The 18,982-nt window shown below is 38.9% G+C and overlaps 1 protein-coding gene across 18 annotated transcripts in view; it reads right to left on the bottom strand.

Moving 5' to 3' along the window:
* The window catches only part of UNC13B (unc-13 homolog B), a 252,510-nt gene that overhangs the window by 147,459 nt on the left and 86,069 nt on the right, over positions 1-18,982 (bottom strand). For all 18 annotated transcript variants that reach the window (XM_045470007.1, XM_045470020.1, XM_045470021.1 and 15 more), the window contains 3 exons: positions 10,331-10,448; positions 9,278-9,401; positions 3,622-3,695 (listed from right to left, as the gene is read on the bottom strand). In XM_045470007.1, coding sequence (XP_045325963.1) covers positions 3,622-3,695; positions 9,278-9,401; positions 10,331-10,448 — 316 coding nt within the window. The remainder of the gene's footprint in view (positions 1-3,621; positions 3,696-9,277; positions 9,402-10,330; positions 10,449-18,982) is intronic.

Here is an 18,982-nt window from a genome sequence, read left to right as displayed (position 1 = left end):
ATCTGATCCAGCAATTCTACTCCCAGGTGTATACCCAAGAGAAAACCTATGTCCAAACAAAAACTTGTACATCAATGTTAATAGCAGCATTATCCACAACAGTAGAAATAATCTAATTGTCTACCAACTGATAAATGGATGAAATGTAGTATAACCATACAATGCAATATTATTTGACAATGAAACAGAATGAAGTAGTGTGTACATGCCACAACATGGAAGAAATTTTGAAAATATTATGCTAAGTGAAAGAAGAAAATCATAAAGAACCACATATTGTATAATTCCATTATATGAAATGTCCACAATAAGTCAATGTATAGAGATAGAAAGTAGATATTTGCCTAGGACTAAGGAGGATGAGAGAATTGGGAGTATGATGGCTAAGGGCATAGGATTTCTTTACGGGGTAATGCAAATGTTCTAAGGATGTACAACTCTGAATATACTAAATTTTATACTTTAAATGTGTGAGCTTTATGAACTATATTTTAACAGTTATTAAAAACATTAACAACAGGTGATATAGGGAGGGATGAAAGAAGTAAACTTAGTGAACTCCAAATCCTAGAATAGAAACAAAAAGCAAAAATCTTAAAGGAAGTTGAGAACCACAGGCCAAGAACCACCATTTTTAGAACTTATAAAATTCCTCCCTATTTGCTGAAGTTACATTTGGTTTTTTATTGTTTTAACCTCTTCATCTGATTCTGCCTAGTGACACACAGCAAAGCCTATAAAATCAAAAGCACAATGTTTTGGTTTTTCCAGATTTTATTTTTAAGTAATTTCTACACCCAGTATGGAACTTGAACTCATGACCTTGAAATCAGGAGTCACATGCTCTACCAACTGAGCCAGCCAGGTGCCCAGCCATCTGTTTCTTTACTAAGTAAACAAAGAAGATAGGAGTTTGGAAAATGTATACCACTCTACACCCAGGCTATGGGAAAACAAAAAAATACAAAGGGTAAAGTGAGGAAAAGACAGAGTGGATTTGGCATGTATCAAGGAGAGAAGAAAGATTGGAACTTTTAACAGAGAAAAGTTGAGGTACTGGCTGGGGCATAAGAAGAATTATATAGTTCAAATAGTAGGCAGCCTACAGAGGATTCAGGTGAATTAAGAAAAAACCCTGACACTTGTCACAAATTCCATTTTCTCACCTGTGATTTAACTCACTGCAGGTTGAACTGTGTTCCTCAAAACAGTATGTTGAAGTCCTAATCCCCAGTACCTATGCATGTGACCTTATTTGTAAATGGGGTTCTGCAGATGTAATCAAATTAGTTCAGTGACTATTGCCCTTACAAGATAAATGTAAATTTGGACAGAGACACACAAAGAGAACATACTGTGAGGAGACACAGAGACACACAGGGAGGTAGTGGCAACAGGCAGAAATTTGAACAATGTGTCTTCAAACCAAGGAACAGCAAGAACTACTGAAAACCACCAGAAGGCAGAAGAGAGTCATGGAACAGTTCCTCAGAACGTCCAGCAGGGAACTGACCCTGCCAATAGCTTCATTTCAGAATTCTAGCCTTCAGAATTGAGAGGATAAATTTCTGTTTTTGTACGCCACCTAGTTAATAGCACTTTGCTATGGAGGCCCTAGGAAACTAATACACTCATCAAAACACTTCATTTTGGAATCCTGAACTAAGCCACAAATATTGGTCAGTAATTGCCAAATGTGACAGTTCCATTACTCATCATCTTTGTTCTCATTAACATCTGACAGTATCAAGAATTTCTGCCTTAAAACCCTTTTACCCTTTGTTCCATGAGCCTTTTTCTTTTTCTACTTGCTCTCTTCAGTTCCTTCTCCATCTCTTGTTTTTCCATATTCTATATTTGATGTTCCCCCTTGTTATTCTTCAATAATTTTTACAGAGGCACCTGGATGGCTCAGTCGGTTAAGCATCCCACTTGGGCTCAGGTCATGATCTCACGGTCTGTGCGTGGTTCAAACCCCACAATGGGCTCGGTGTCGATAGCTCAGAGCTTGGAGTCTGCTTCAGATTCTGTGTCTCCCTCTCTCTCTGCACTCCCCCCCCCCCACTCTCCCTCTCGCTCTCTCTCAAAAATAAATATTAAAATAAAAAAATTTTAAAAATACTTTTTACATACTTTACATGAGTGAGTTCTTCTATTCCTGGGACTTCAAATGCTACCTTTATGTTCATGAATCCTAACTCTATGCCAATAGCTCCTCACCCTATCTAACACCCTGAGCTTCATATTCTTTCATTCTTTCATGAAGTTGCTTACCAGACATTTCCATCGAAATATCTGTTGGCATTCCAAATTCTACCTTATAATCAGACCAATTTTGTAACAGCCCAAAATGTCCAAAAATGAAAATCTTATCTTTTTCCTCCACGAGCAATAACAAAAACATCCCCCATTCCTGATGGCCCGGACTGAGTTGTCTGTGTTTCCTTTTGTGCACCAGAGTTATCTCTGGAGATAAGACAAGGCCAAGCAATGATAGTCTAAGCATCCCTAAAAAGAACATACAAATAACAATTTACAGTTGACTTTTTAAAATTTTATTTGAGAGAAAGAGAGAGAGGGAGGGAGGGAGGGAGGGAGGGAGGGAGGGAGGGAGGGACAAAGAGAGAGAATCCCAAGCAGGCTCCTGTCAACACAGAGCCCAACACAGGGCTTGAACTCACAAACTATGAGATCACAACCTAAGCCGAAGTTGAATGCTTAACCGACTGAGCCATCAAGGCACCCTTAACAGTTGACTCTTGAACAATGGGGGATTAGGGGCATTGACCTTCCACACAGGCAAAGGTTCACATATAACTTTTGATTCCCCCCAAAACTTAACTGCTAATAGCTTACTGTTGAGCCTTACCGATAAGGAGTCAATGCATGTTTTGTATGTTATATGTATTATATACTGTATTCTTACAATAAACTAGAGAAAAAAAGATGTTAAGAAAATCATATACGTTTGCATTATTACACATTACATTTACAGTACTATATCAGAAAAAATCTGTGTATGACTAGACCTATACAGTTCAAACTCACGCTGTTCAAGAGTCAACTGTATACCAAACATCTGGAAATTAGCAAAAGAAATGCCTTCTGCTCATCTCTGTAACAAGAGAACAGTTTCCCTAGTATAAGCTCCCACCCAAAAAGTCTAGAGCCAGACTAGTGCCAACTCAGCCATTAATGGGGAACAATGAGAAAAATAGAAAAAGTAGAAGATAGATCCTTCTAAATGTGCAATGATCTTCCAGCTTCCTTGTTTCTTTAATGTAGCTTAAATTCTTTCATTCTTCAACATGCTCTTGGGTCCTCTTCCCTTGACAAACTATAAAGTGTCCTATAAAGAAATTTTTCCCAGGGTGCCTGGGTGGCTCAGTCGGTTGAGCATCCGATTCTTGATTTCACTTCAGGTCACGATCCCAGGGTTGTGGGATCAAGCCCCATGTTAGGCTCCATTCTGAGTATGGAGCCTGCTTAAGATTCTCTCTTTCTCCTTTTGTCCCTCTCCCCCAGTTACGCTCTCTAAAATTTAAAAAAAAAAATTAAAAAAAAAAAAAAAAGAAAAGAAATATTCTCCCATCTCTGTAACGTAAATAATGCAATTCCTACCTCACTGTCAGCTCCCAAGACATTGATTTGCTCCAATTTGTAAGTCCAGTATCTGGCCTCCTCCTCTGGGATATCTACCATGAAAAAGAAGAAATTACATTACGAGGTTAATAATTTGATCATGCACCAATAATCCTTTATTCCAACAAATAATCAAGGTAGAAAGTGATGGACAATTTTACTGGTGGGCTTGGTTCTTGACATGAATATGATCTTGCATCTTCACAGAAAACAAAATAATATTCTATTATTCCCACTGGATCAGAAAACTTACTGTCAAAATGTCAATACTACCCAGTGTGATCTACATATTGAATGCAATCACTATCAAAACCTCAATGATTTCTTTTGCAGAAATAGGAAACCCCATTCTAAAACTCATAAGGGAAAAAAATAAATAAAATTTATAGGGCATCCCAGTAACTCCAAATAGCCAAAAACAATCTTGAAAAGAACAAAACTGGAAGACTCACATTTCCTAATTTCAAAACTTACTATAAAACTACAGTAATCAAAACAACATGGCACAGACATATAGAACAATGGAATAGAATAGGGAGCCCAGAAATAAAATATAGTCAAATGATTTTTTGACAAGGGTACCATGAACATTCAATAACAGGAGTACCTTGCTGGCTAGGTCAGAAGAGCATGTGACTCTTGATCACAGGGTTGTGAGTTTGAGCCCCATGTTGGGTATAGAGATTAAATAAAATCTTAAAAGAAAAAAAAACACTCAATAGGGAAAAGCATGTTTCAACAAATGGTGCTGGGAAAACTAGATATCCACATGCAAAAGAACGTTGGACATTTACCTAACACCACATACAAAAAATTAACTCAAAATGAATTAAGACCTAAACTGAAGACCTAAAACTATAAAATTCTAAGAAAATATAGGGCAAAAGCTGAGTGATGTTGGATTTGGCAATGATCTCTTGGAGAGGACACCAAAGGTACAAGCCATGACAGAAAAAGCAGACAAAATGGACTTCATGAAATTAAAAAAAAAAAAAAAAAATTCTGCATCAAAAGACGCTATCAACAGAATCAAAAGGTAACCCATAGACAGAGAAAATATTTACAAAATATATCTGATAAGGAATTAACACTCAGAATAGAGAACTCAAACTCAAGAACAACAAAAACCCAATTCAAAAATCAAGAAAGGACTTGATAGACATTTCTCCAAAGATGATATACAAATAACCAATAAGCACATGAAAAGATGTTCAACATTATTGATCATTAGGAAAAATACAAATCAAGACTACAATAAGATCCCACTTCACACCCAATAGGATGGATACTATCAAAAAAAGAGAAACAGCGCCAAAGTGGCTCAGTTGGTTGAGCATCTGACTCTTGATTTTACTTAGGTCATGATCCCAGGGTCAGGGATCAAGCTCCACTTCAGGCTCTGCACTGTACATGGAGGCTGCTTCAGATTCTCTCTCTAGTGGCACCTGGGTGGCTTAGTCGGTTAGGTGGCTCAGCCAACCAACTCTTGATTTTGGCTCAGGTAATGATCTCGAAGTTGGTGGGATCAAGCTCCAAGTTGGGCTGTGTGCTAACAGCCCAGAGCATGCTTGAGATTCTCTCCTTCCCTCTCTGCCCCTCCCCCCTGCCGTGTGTGCACACAGTCTCTCAAAATAAAGTTTTTTAAAAAAGAAGAAAAAATAAGGTTATATCCTCATTTCTATATATTTAAAACTGACCAATTAACCAGTCAATTAAGACTGTGACAACTTCCAAAAAAAAACTCTTAAAAACATCAGTAAGGGGCATCTGGGTGGCTCGGTTGGTTAAGCGACCAACTTCGGCTCAGGTCATGATTTCCTGGTTCAGGAGTTCAAGCCCTGCACTGCGCTCTCTGCTGTCAGTGGGCAGTATGCTTCCAATCCTCAGTCTCCCTCTCTCTCTGCCTCTCCCCCACTTGCACACACACACTCTCTCTCTCTCTCTCTCTCTCTCTCTCTCTCTCTCGCTCTCTCAAAAAGTAAATAAACTTTAAAAAAATAAAACATTAAGTAAAAATAATAATAAAAATAAAAACATTGGGGCGCCTGGGTGGCTCAGTCGATTAAGCGTCTGGCTTCGGCTCAGGTCATGATCTCGCGGTTTGTGGGTTCGAGCCCCACATTGGGCTCTGTGCTGACAGCTCAAAGCCTGGAGCCTGCTTCGAATTCTGTGTCTCCCCGCCTCTCCCCCTCCCCTGCTCATGCTCTGTCTCTATCTCTCAAGAATAAATAAACTTAAAAACAAAAAAATAAATAAATTAAAAAAATAAAATAAAAACATCAAGGACATCTGTATATCTAACACAAAAGAGAAAACGTAGGCAATATGTGGATCAGATCAACTTTGGAGACATTTAAATAGATATATTCTTCAGTAGTCCACATGAAGAAATCAAATCCAGGTCTTTCTCCTTTGTCCCTCTGGTTCAAACGTTCACCTCCTTCCCCTGAAACAGCTCTTCAGCAACTGGTGGCAACATTTTAAAGTTTTATAATAAAACCTTCAAGTAATCTACAACCTAATTTATATAGTTCTTCCTCATCCATAAAATGGTGTACTCCACACTTGTTAAAAAGAAATGAGAGGGGAGGAAGAGCTGTTTATATGTTCTGATGTAGAATGATTCACCAAGGTACATTGTTAAGTGGATAACAGCAAGGTGTAGCAAATGTGTTAGAAAATCCTATTTTTTTAAATATTTATTTACTTTTGAGAGAGAAAGAGAGAGAGAGACAGAGTGCGAGCAGGGGAGGGGCAGAGAGAGAGGGAGACAGAATGCGAAGCAGGCTCCAGGCTTTGAGCTGTTAGCAGATAGCCTGATGCGGGGCTTGAACTCACAAACCACAAGATCATGACCTGAGCCGAAGTTGGACACTTAACCAACTGAGCCACCCAGGCGACCCCTACTATTTGTATTTTTAAAAGAGGTTGACATTTATATATATACTTATATATTCAAAGACTGGCTCTGGAAAGATACACAAGAAAGTACTAATCATGGTAGTCTGTAAGTAAAAGAACATATTTGTGACAAAGACTCAATTTTCAACAGGTAACTTTTAAACCACTGTGCACTGCCTCACCCACAAGATAGTTTTTAAAAAACATAGAGCTACAAGGATGTTTCTTGCACTACTGTTTATAACAGCACAAACTTTGAAAAATCAAAATACCCACCAAGAGGAATGGTTAAATGTATTATAGTTTAAATTAAAAGCCCAGGTTCCAAAGCCAAATCAGTGGAGTTTAAATTCTGGCTTTACTACTTACTAGCTATGTGACCTTGGGCAAAAGACTTAAATATTCTCTGCCTCAGCTTCCTTATCTCTAAAAAGGAGACAATAGTTAGGTCCACCTCGAAGGATTTAAATAATGAATATTATACGAGGAAATATGCAAAAATGCTTAGTGATATACCCACTGACACACAGTAATTAGTCAACAAATGCTACTTTTATTATCATTGTGTATTCACACAATAAAAAAATCAACCATGGAAGTTATAAAGGAATAGCATTTATTTTATATGCATTTATTTATGTAATTAGTGAAACAGGTCAGAATGTAATATACACAGTGCTATTTTATAGGAAAAACTATATTATGTGCATGAAAAAATAAAAGAAACAAAACATCTCAACACGTAAAAAAGAGATTAGAAATTTTAATGTCCCTTTTGCAAACCTGTATTTTCTGAACTTTCCACATTAGTATTTTGTGTTTATTCAGAGAGAGAGAGAGAGAAAGAGAGTACACAGGGGAGGGGTAGAGAGAGAGGGAGAGAGGGAATCCCACTCTGTCAGCACAGAGCCCAAAATGGGGCCTAAACCCGTGAACCATGAGATCATGATCTGAGCTGAAATCAACAGTCAGACATTTAACCAACTGAACCACCCAAGCGCCCCACATATTACTATTTTTAAAAGATAATAGTACATAACTGAACAGAATATTTCACAGGTTTCTGAATACCCAAAAGAAAATTCCTTTGCCACAATATGGTATTCTGTAAGCTAAAATTCTTCCTTAGAAGGACCCTTCAGGGGCGCCTGGGTGGCTCAGCTGGTTAAGCTTCAGACTCTTAGTTTCAGCTCAGGTCATGATCTCAGAGTTTTGTGAGTTTGAGCCCCACGTTGGAGTCTGCACTGACAGTGTGAAGCCTACTTCGCATTCTCTCCCTCCCCTTCTCTCTTCACTCTCTCTCTCAAAATGAATAAACATCTTTAAAAAAAAAAAAAAAAAAAAAAAAAGGACTCTTTATTAAGCTTTTAATACTGTATCCCAAATGTGGTTATTACAGAGGCACAAGCTTAGCACATTCACGTTAACTCACATCAAAGACAGACTTATCTGAGATTTTACCTTCACATTTATTCAAAAAAACATTTATCAGACACCTATCATGTGCCAAGCAAACTCTACGGTTACCAAAAAAAAGTACACAAGTGCCCCTCATGAAACTCAAAATCTAGACAGAAATGTACACCACCACCAATAACAACATACGTGATGCAGTGTTGAAAGAGAAGAAGGTCTCTTTAAAATACAATGAGTCAGGGGCGCCTGGGTGGCGCAGTCGGTTAAGCGTCCGACTTCAGCCAGGTCACGATCTCGCGGTCCGTGAGTTCGAGCCCCGCGTCAGGCTCTGGGCTGATGGCTCAGAGCCTGGAGCCTGTTTCCGATTCTGTGTCTCCCTCTCTCTCTGCCCCTCCCCCGTTCATGCTCTGTCTCTCTCTGTCCCAAAAATAAATAAACGTTGAAAAAAAAAAAATTAAAAAAAAAAAAAAAATACAATGAGTCAGGGGCACCTGGCTGGTTCAGTCTGCAGAGCATACAACCCTTGATCTCAGGGTTCTCAGTTCAAGCCCCACATTGGGCAGGGAGCCTACTTAAAATAAAAATGAATAAATTAAATAAAACGCAATGAGGGATGGACTGACAGTGTGAGGAGCCCAGAAATCCACTCCCCAGCAAAACTGTATATGTAAAAAACTTATTTTTTGCTATTAACATGTATTTTTCCTATTTTAAAAATTATTTGTATTTTTTTTAACATTTATTTTTGAGGGAGAGAGAACATGAGCAGGGGAGGGGCAGAGAGAGAGGGAGACACAGAATCTGAAGCAGGCTCGAGGCTCTGAGCTGGAAGCACAGAGCCCAACATGGGGCTCACACCCATAAAATGCAAGATCATGACCTGTGCCGAAATCAATGAGTCACCCAAGTGAGTCACCCAGGCACTCCTAAAATTTATTTTTAAATAGCTTTTCTATCAATGCTACTTCAATGTTTAAATTGATAAATCATAAGGCATATATTCACTTCAAAATAATGTATGTTAAATTGTCAAAAGAATAAGTCATTGATGTTCTCGAACAAGCAAATATTTCCTAAGTCATTAAAATGAACAGTCACAGAAAACTTAGTGCATTTACTGTGGATTCTTTAATGAGCACCATTCTAGAGTCTGCACCATTCCTAGACTAGATGTTATAGGGAATAAGGTAGAAGACAGAATGCCCTCAAAAGAGATACCAGACAAGGCAAAAAATACAGTAATGAGACAAGCAAACAATGGTTAATAATACATTAAAAAGTGTTAAATGGTTTTTAATGTCTAATCTGACAGACTCACCAAAAGGCAGCTCAAATCTTGTATCAAGCAAAATCTTATGAGGAGTTGGGTTTTTAGTTCCACATATCTCATCATCTTTCATCAGTGTCTCTGCCTCCAACGTGGACCACTCTCCAGGCCCTTCCTAGAAAACAGAGATCTGAGATTAAACTTTACTCCTTTCATGGCTCCCCTCCTCCTGGTTTAAGAGCTGGTGTTTTCTCTAAATTTCCTTGTTGGAGAGCTCCTGAGGACCACTCACATCCTGATGAGGCAAACACACCACCGTCACAACCTGCCTCTGCTGCATGTGGCTGCCATTCTCCTTCTTTGGTGGAAGGAAGCTTTCACTGTGCTCAGCTCTCTGCAAGCCCACTGCAGATAGAAGTCCAGAGTACCACACTCAAAAACCAAACATATCCATAGATCATCATTTAATCTGCACAATTTTTAATGAGTGTATCACTTAAAATGTGTTACCACTTCTAATCAGTAGAGAGCTACTCACATTGCTAGTTAAAGTAGACCTGAACTGGGGCCACAATAAAAATGAACTTCCAGTCTGCCTGGGGAAGTAGAGACTTAGCCAGAACTAAAAGAATTTAGGGAAGAGAGGCACACCTGTATTATCCCTACTCCCAGAGAAAACATTGTCAAGGTTAAAGCTAAACAGGAATACAATACATATTCTCCTAGGTTCAAAGTGAGTGTGTCTATGGAGAAATGAGGTAGAAAACTAGTCTTGGAAATAATGTATAGAGACAGTATGAATGAAAATTGCCACGCATGGTAATTCCTTAAACTCTTTTACATGTGGAAGATGGACGATTGAAACCAATTCCCTGGGAACCAGTGACTTAAAGAATTAAAGCAGAGTTCAGGACCCAGGCTCAGGAAGTTTAATGAGACTGATCCCAGGATAGTGCTCACCAATTAGAAGGGGGGGGGGGGGGGGTGGAGGACAGAGCAATCTGAGATGCATGGATACATGGATGAGTATTAGCTGAATGGAGGTAGAATAGAGATAAGCACGGGCTAGAAATGTACCTCCAAATGGGCAATGCATTGACTGACCTCATCCGACTGACGAACTGTCTTCAGTGCAATCCACACGGTCCCCACCATGGTGTCCCAGATCAGTCCTTTGTTCCATACCTCCACACTCAGACCCAGGTCCAGGCGACTAATCTCACTAAAGGAAAGAAGAAAGACCTTTAAAGAGAGCCAGATAGCGGTGCTTGGCTGGCTCAGGAAAAGCATGTGATTCCTGATATAGGGGTTGTGAGTTTGAGCCCCGTGTTAGGTGTAGAGGTTACTTAAAAAAAAAAAAAAAAAAAAAAGCCAGATTATATGAATCATATATCTACTATATTCAAGGTTTTGCTAAACCTTAAATACTTTCTCACCAGGATCCTATCATCAGGGAAAATCAAAATGTCCCAGAACACTACAACCATTCTTTAGGTTCCTAGAAAACTATGTAAGTATCCATAACAAAAAGCTTTGTCCATCTGTTCCCTCTCCTCTGGAGCTACAAACATGGTTAGATTAATGCATTTTCACACACAAAAAAATTAAGGTAAGTAAGGAGGTCATTAATGCCAGGTCTGCATGCTTACAGTCTCTACATACTAAACAGTTTTATTATGAATAGTAACACTGCCCTCAACTTACACTTACAAACTATATGCAGGAAACTTAGGAAAAATCAAAGCTTCTTAACAAAATTTACGAAAGGGATTCTAAGCAGAAGCAAAAGGGCCCCTGAGAATATCTAATTGTGATGGGTCCTTGTGGTCAGAGGCAGGTAAGGGACACTAGAGTGTGCCAGTTCACATCACTCGGCCCCTGGAGAACCCACTGGTCATTATCAGTTAAAGTAGACAATGTCACATGTAAACAAAATGTTTATCACAGGAGAGTGATTGACACAGTGATTTTCCTATAATAACTAGGAAATTTTTTTTTCGAAAAGAAATCATTACAGAAAGAACCACATAACCAGTAAGCAAAAACAGCATCATACATGGTAGATTATCAACTTATAATTGATAATTATAAGGCTAACTCAAATTATAGTCTTAAAGTGGAACAACCACTTACATTAATGCTAAAAACATTCTCCAAAAAACGCTTATTGAAATACAGGATTATTTGAAAGAAAATGTAAGAAAGATGAGAAAAGGCCAATTCTAGAAGAAAAAGCAGAAAGGTATTCTCAAGAAGACAATAGCTATTCATCACCTAAAGTTTCAAGTTCACACTTCAGAGAAAGCTTGGTTTCTGTGTTCTAAAGATACATGTTCTCAGATTCACATGTTTAGGATATGGTATTACAACCACAGAATTCTTATCAAGTGTGTTGAAAACAAGTGGAGCAAAGAAAATTTACCTTTACATAAATACAATAGAACAATGTACTAATGAGTTCATTTGTCTATTTAATTAATGCTTCCTGAGCACATATAATACATATGGTTTGGTGCTATGGGCAAGACACACAATACAGGACCCAATTCCTGTCTCTAAAACCTTCCAAGCTAACTGTAGAGCTATTCAAAGTCACAAAGTAGGTGACTAAACTCACCCACTCAGTTAAGGTGTTCACAGTGTGGCAAAACTAAGCTTTCTGTCACACAGTTTCATTCAGCCTAAATAATCGATTAGCCTTAGAAAAGAAACATGACAACCCCACATCTCTTTAATCTGGAAAAGAAAAACTGCACGGGGATACATACATAATGTTCCTAATGCAAGTCCTAAACAACATCTCAATCCAATTGATAAAAAAAATAGAGGTCTTTACAGCTTAACTTGGATAAAGAAAAAAAATCTTTTCTGCAAGGAAACCTGGGGAAGAAAACTCAAACAATGAGGATATCTTCTACAATAAGTTTCTTATCTCACCTATGTGTGTTCAGCAGACCCAACTAAAAGAAGTCTGAGAGCTCTGTTTATGCCTTGTCCCCAGAGCTCTGGGGGAGCTTCTTTTCTCTATTAATTAATCAACAGTATATGTGCATACCTGTATATAAGATTTTGGGCTAAACAAATTCTAAGTAAAGATGCCCTCCCTAATTTCCCTTTAATGAATAATCTAGTCCTGGAAATAAGATACAGAAATTTTTATTTTTATTTTATTTTTTTTTATTATATGAAATTTATTGTCAAATTGGTTTCCATACAACACCCAGTGCTCATCCCAAAAGGTGCCCTCCTCAATACCCATCACCCACCCTCTCCTCCCTCCCACCCCCCATCAACCCTCAGTTTGTTCTCAGTTTTTAACAGTCTCTTATGCTTTGGCTCTCTCCCACTCTAACCTCTTTTTTTCTTTTTTCCTCCCCCTCCCCCATGGGTTCCTGCCAAGTTTCTCAGGATCCACATAAGAGTGAAACCATATGGTATCTGTCTTTCTCTGTATGGCTTATTTCACTTAGCATCACACTCTCCAGTTCCATCCACGTTGCTACAAAAGGCCATATTTCATTTTTTCTCATTGCCACGTAGTATTCCATTGTGTATATAAACCACAATTTCTTTATCCATTCATCAGTTGATAGACATTTAGGCTCTTTCCATAATTTGGCTATTGTTGAGAGTGCTGCTATGAACATTGGAGTACAAGTGCCCCTATGCAACAGTACTCCTGAGATACAGAAATATTAAAGATAAATAATGAGAAATACAAAAATGAGTATTAGATACTGACACATAATGCATCAGGAAAAAGGAGAAAGAGAGACAAGAGACCAGCAATGGAGCCGCCAGTGACAAAAGAACAGGGTAGGATGAATAAGGAATAAGAGCAGAAAAGAGGAAAACGTAGCTAATAAAATCCATGGGTAACAGAGGAGACAGCAAACTTCACAGCATCTCCAGGTGGGAGATGAAAAAATTCACACGTATAACAGAAAGGTTGAAAGAGGAAGTGCAGGGGAAATTTGAAAATAAACACATAAGAATAAAGCTAGTTATGCTGATGAGAGGCTGCTGATGGCTAGGTTTCACATACTGTGAAGAGTTATAATAGTAAGTGATTATTACTGGCAATTGGAGATCAGAAGAAAGTAGGATTGCTAGGTTTATATGTCATAGCCACAGGAAGAGACTTGAATAAACCACTCATAGCTAACTTTGCACACATGTATAAAGAAAGGAACGCATGGTCTCATTTTCACAACAATGCAACTGAGAAAGGGAATGAATATGGTTTATAATCTTGAGAGAGAGGCAACCAGTGAGAAATGTGACATCACTTGCCCTCTTTCTTCTTGAAACCCCAGTTCTCTCTCAGCTTCCAGGACACCACTATGTCCTATTTCTCTTTCTATCTCTCTGTTCATTTCTTTTTCACTCCCTCTGTCCCACTTTAAATGTTGGTGCTCTCCAGGCTTTACCCCAGGCCCTTTCCCCAATTTACTCACTCTCTCCCTAAGCCTTCTCATCTACACCTACAGCTCCAACTGATCAAAATATTTCTCCAATCCAGACTTCTTTCCTGAGTGCCACGTTTAAGTTCCTAACCATCTTCTGTACCTCTCTTCCTACTAGTCCTGTAAGAACCCCAAATATAAGCTTGTCTACAACTGACCTTATTATGTCCGGTATCCTAGTAAATAGCATAACACCTCTCCAATCATGTAAGAAAAGTCTATCTCCTTAACATCTTCTTTCCTTCTTCTCCTAACTATCCCTTCCACTACTGTCTTAGCCCAACACCTCATAATCTTACCTTTTAACTCTTTATAAACAAGTTTCCTAAATGGTATTATAAGAAACAATTTATTAAAAGTCCAAAGGATTGAAATGTATCTACAAGAAAATAATCATCCCTTTGCACCTCTGAGATGCACTATAATACTTGTAAAGCAATTTTATTTTCAACTTCAAATCTTACAGCAATTTTAATACATTTTCTTGTTTGACACCCTCATTCCTAACTTCCCAGAAAACAAGCATAATCTTGTAAGAAAGACAGACGTGGGACCCCGAGGTAGATTAGTTGGTTGACTGACCTACTCTTGATTTTGGTTAGGTCATGATCTCACGGTCATGAGATGGAGCCCTAAACCCTGCATTGGACATGGAGCTTGCTTAAGATTCTCTCTCTCCATCTGTCTGTCTGTCTCTCTCAAAAGAGAGAGAGAGAGAGAGAGAGAGAGAGAGAGAGAGAGAGAGAGAGAAAGAAAGAAAGAAAGAAAGAAAGAAAGAAAGAAAGAAAGAAAGAGGAAAAAAAAGACCTTTAAAGAACTCAATGATTTGCCTAGTCCTTCAAAATTATATTCCAGGGCCAACTGGGTGGCTCAGTTGGTTATGCATGTGATTTGGCTCAGGTCATGATCTCATGGTTCAAGAGTTCAAGACCTGCACTGGGCTCTGCACTACCTCTCTCTCTCTGCCCATCCCCCACTCATGTTTTCTCTCTTGCTCTCTCAACATAAACAAAAAAAAAAAATGATATTCTAGGGGTGCATGGGTGGTTCAGTTGGTTGGGCATCCAACTCTTGATTTTGGCTCAAGTCATGATCTCACAGTTTGTGGGTTCAAGCCCCGTATCAGGTTGTGCACTGCTTGGGAGCCTGCTTGGGATTCTCTCTCCCCCCCCAACTCTGTCCCTCCCCCACTGATGCATGCACACATTGTCTTTCTCTCTCTCTCAAAAAAAAATGATATTCTATAAATTTCTCCCCTTTTAATTTTTTTTTTTTAACATTTATTCATTTTTGAGAGACAGGCAGAGACAGAGCCAAACAGGGGAGAGGCAGAGAGAGAAGGATACACAGAATCCAAAGCAGGCTCTAGGCTCTGAGCTGTCAGCACAGAGCCCGCAACAGGGCTCAAACCCAAGAACCATGAGATCATGACCTGAGCCAAAGTTGGCCGTGCAACCAACTGAGCCACCCAGGCACCCCTTAGTATTCTTTTTTTTCTTTTTTAAGTTCATGTGTTTATTTTGAGAGAAAGAGTGAGGGAGAGGTAGAGACAGGGGGAGAGAGAATCCGAAGCAGGCTCCATGCTGTCAGCACAGATCCCAGTGCAGGGCTCGATTCCATGAACTCTAAGATCATGACCTGAGCTGAAATCAAGAGCTGGATGCTTAACTGACTGAGCGACCCAAGTGCCAAGTTTTTTAAAGCTAGAACTTACAATCGTAATATATTAATTTTTGTGTCATATACAAGAAATTCTACTAATTGTTACTCATTTTTATTAATTAGAGGAAGGTATGACATTTCACTCCATAAAGCAAAAGGATTTTAAGCACAGAAATGCTCATCTTCTATAGCAGGCAATCCAGGTGTATACACATACACTCATTCTCTGTCCATATCTCTCTCACACACACACACACACAAGCATAACCACATACCTTCAAGGAGCCTTCTGAGAATTGAAGCAAGATTTAAATTATATCTAATATCATGTTAAGTATATTATACTATTTCATAATTCTGACCACTGGGAAAATCTGACTAGGTAGTATATTTACCGAATTAATTGGGAGTTTACTTGCATTCATAATTCATATAAGATAGAATAGATTACAAATCCAAGAGACAAATTTACTCCAGGGATACTACTGGAATGATTTTCACATTTCAAGGAGGCTAGAGATAAATCTACTTTATAATTTAAAAAGGCATGGGGGTGCCTGGCTGGCTCAGTCAGTGTTGCATGCAACTCTTGATATTGGGGTCATAAATTCAAACCTCACATTGGGTGTAGAGAGTACTTTAGAAATAAAATGGGGCAGGGAGGAGTTAAGATGACATAGTAGTAAGGGGACCTTAGGTTTGCCTCCTCCCTTGAACAGAGATGGATCAACATCAAACCATTTTGAACACCTAGGAAACCAATTTGAGGATTAACAGAACAATCTGCATCATTTGAAAGAAAGAATGTGGCAGGTACATAGTACAGAGAGGTACACTGGGGGAGAAAAGAGCTTAGGTGCTGCAGAGGTGAGGAAGCCATCTTCGTGGACAAGAGAGAGGGAAAGGGGGAGAAGCTGCTGCGCAGTGACATGATCATTTTCTGGGATAAGCCGGCCCTGGCCACAGCACAGTGAGACCCATCCCCAGATCACTGTGGATCCAAACCGCAGGGGTCTTGGAAGTGCAGGGTTTTGAAACACAGCAGCGCCTAAGATAAAGCTCTGGAAAAGCTGGTAGGTGGACAGCTGGGACACAGGGAAAATGCAGGGAGCTGATGGGAGCAGAGGACACACGGGGCACACAGGAGGGGTGACTGATCACACACCTGTGAGGGTGTGAACTTCCCACTGTGAAGACTGGGGGGAGGGGGGGGCGGGGAATGAACCATTTTCACCATTAGCCCACCAACACTGACTGACCCTAGTAAGATAAACAGCACCACCAAGTGGAGAATAAAACTGTTACACCAAGTTCCACTCCCCTGCACCCTCTAGGCACATGTCCACTAAGGCAAGTCCTCCTGAGAATCAGAGCAGCAAGCCCCTCCCTCAGAACACCAGCACAATCCCTTCCACAAGTTTAGTCTACTGACCATAGAGTGCTGCAAAGTTTCAGCTCTACAGGAAACTGGATCTAGCTTCATTTGGGTTCTTTGTACTTTTCAGTTGTTGTTTCTGTATTTGTTTTGTTGTTTTTCTCTTCTTTTACTTCTTGGATTCAAGACAAAAATTTATTTATTTATTTATTTTTTTTTTATAAACATACACATAGGTTCTAGCATTCTTTATTTCATTTTTAAAAATTTTTATCTCATTGTATTATCATTGTTTTTTTCTTCCTCCAAAATAATATGACAGAGGAATTCACCTCAAAAGAAAGAACAGGAGAAATGATGGCCAGGGATTTAATCAATGTAGATGTAAGTAAGATGTCTGAACTAGAATTTAAAACAACGATTATAAGGATATTAGTTGGGCTTGAAAAAAACATAGAAGACACCAGATAATCCCTTTCTGCAGAGATAAAAGAACTAGTATCTAGTCAGGCCAAAATTAAAAATGCTATAACCAGATGCAAACACAAATGAAGGCCATAAAAACAAGGACAGATGAGGCAGAGGAGCAAATTAGTGATATGGAAGATAAAATTATGAAAAATAATGAACCTGAAAGAAGTTAAAGAAGAAATTAAGAAGTATATGGTAAAAGCAGGGAAGGGGACAGAACAAAAGAGACTCTTAAATATGGAGAACAAACTGAGGGTTACTGGAGGGGTTATGGGAGGGGGGATGGGCTAAATGGGTAAGGGGCACTAAGGTATCTACTCCTGAAATCATTGCTGCACTATATGCTACCTAATTTCAATGTAAATTTTAAAAAATCTAAAAATAATAAATAAAAATTAAAATTAAAAAAATAAATAAATAAAATAGTAAGTATATGGAAGCCAATGAAAATGATAACACCACAATCCAAAACCTCTGGGACACAAGAAAGGCAGTCATAAGAGCAAAGTATATAGCAATACAGGCCTTCCTAAAGTAGGAAGAAAGAGCTCAGATACACAACCTAACCTTACACCTTAAAGAGCTGGAAAAAGAACAGCAAATAAAAGCCAAAACCAGAAGACAGTAAATAATATTAGAGCAGAAATTAATGCTACTGAAACCAAAAAAACACAGAACAGATCAATGAAACCAGAAGCTGGTTCTTTGAAAGAATTAACAAAACTGATAAACCACTAGCGAAGTTGCTCAAAAAGAAAAAGGAGGGGCGCCTGGGTGGCTCAGTCGGTTAAGCGGCTGACTTCGACCCAGGTCATGATCTCACGGTCCGTGAGTTCGAGCCCCGCCTCGGGCTCTGTGCTGACAGCTCAGAGCCTGGAGCCTGTTTCAGATTCTGTGTCGCCCACTCTCTGACCCTCCCCTGTTCATGCTCTGTCTCTCCCTGTCTCAAAAATAAATAAAACGATAAAAAAAATTTTTTTTAATAAAAAAAAAAAGAAAGAGAAAGGAAAGGACTCAAATAAAATCAAGAATGAAAGAGAACACAACGAACACAGCAGAAATAAAAACACTAATAAGAGAATATTATGAGCAATTATACACCAATAAAATGGGCAATCTGGAAGAAATGCAAAAATTCCTAGAAACATATACACTACCAAAACTGAAGCAGATTTGAACATACCCATAACCAGTAAAGAAATCGAGGTAGTAATCAAAAATCTCCCAAAAACCAAGAGTCCAGGGCCAGATGGCTTTCCAAGGGAATCTACCAAACATTTAAGGAAGAGTTAACACCTATTCTCATGAAGTTGTTCCACAAACAGAAATGGAAGGAAAACTTCCAAACTCATTCTATGAAGCCAGCATTACCTTGATTCCAAAACCAGACAGAGACCCCACCAAAAAGAACTATAGACCAATTTCTCTGATGAACATGGATGCAAAAATCCTCAACAAGATATTAGTCAACTGGATCCAACAATACATTAAAAATATTATTCACCACAACCAAGTGGCATTTATACCTGGGATGCAGGGCTGGTTGAATATCCGCAAAACAATTAACGTGATTCATCACATCAATAAAAGAAAGGACAAGAACCAAATGATCCTCTCAATAGATGCAGAGAAAGCATTTGACAAAATATGGCATCCTTTCTTGATAAAAACCCTCAAGAAAGTAGGATAGAAGGAGCATACCTCAAGATCATAAAAGCCATATATGAATGACCCAATGCTAATATCATCCTCAATGGGGAAAAACAGAGAGCTTCCCCCTAA

The sequence above is a fragment of the Leopardus geoffroyi genome, chromosome D4, assembly GCF_018350155.1.
Source record: "Leopardus geoffroyi isolate Oge1 chromosome D4, O.geoffroyi_Oge1_pat1.0, whole genome shotgun sequence".
NCBI lineage: Eukaryota > Metazoa > Chordata > Mammalia > Carnivora > Felidae > Leopardus > Leopardus geoffroyi.
Note: the sequence above shows the minus strand (reverse complement) of the source record. Positions and strands in the feature narration are given on the sequence as shown.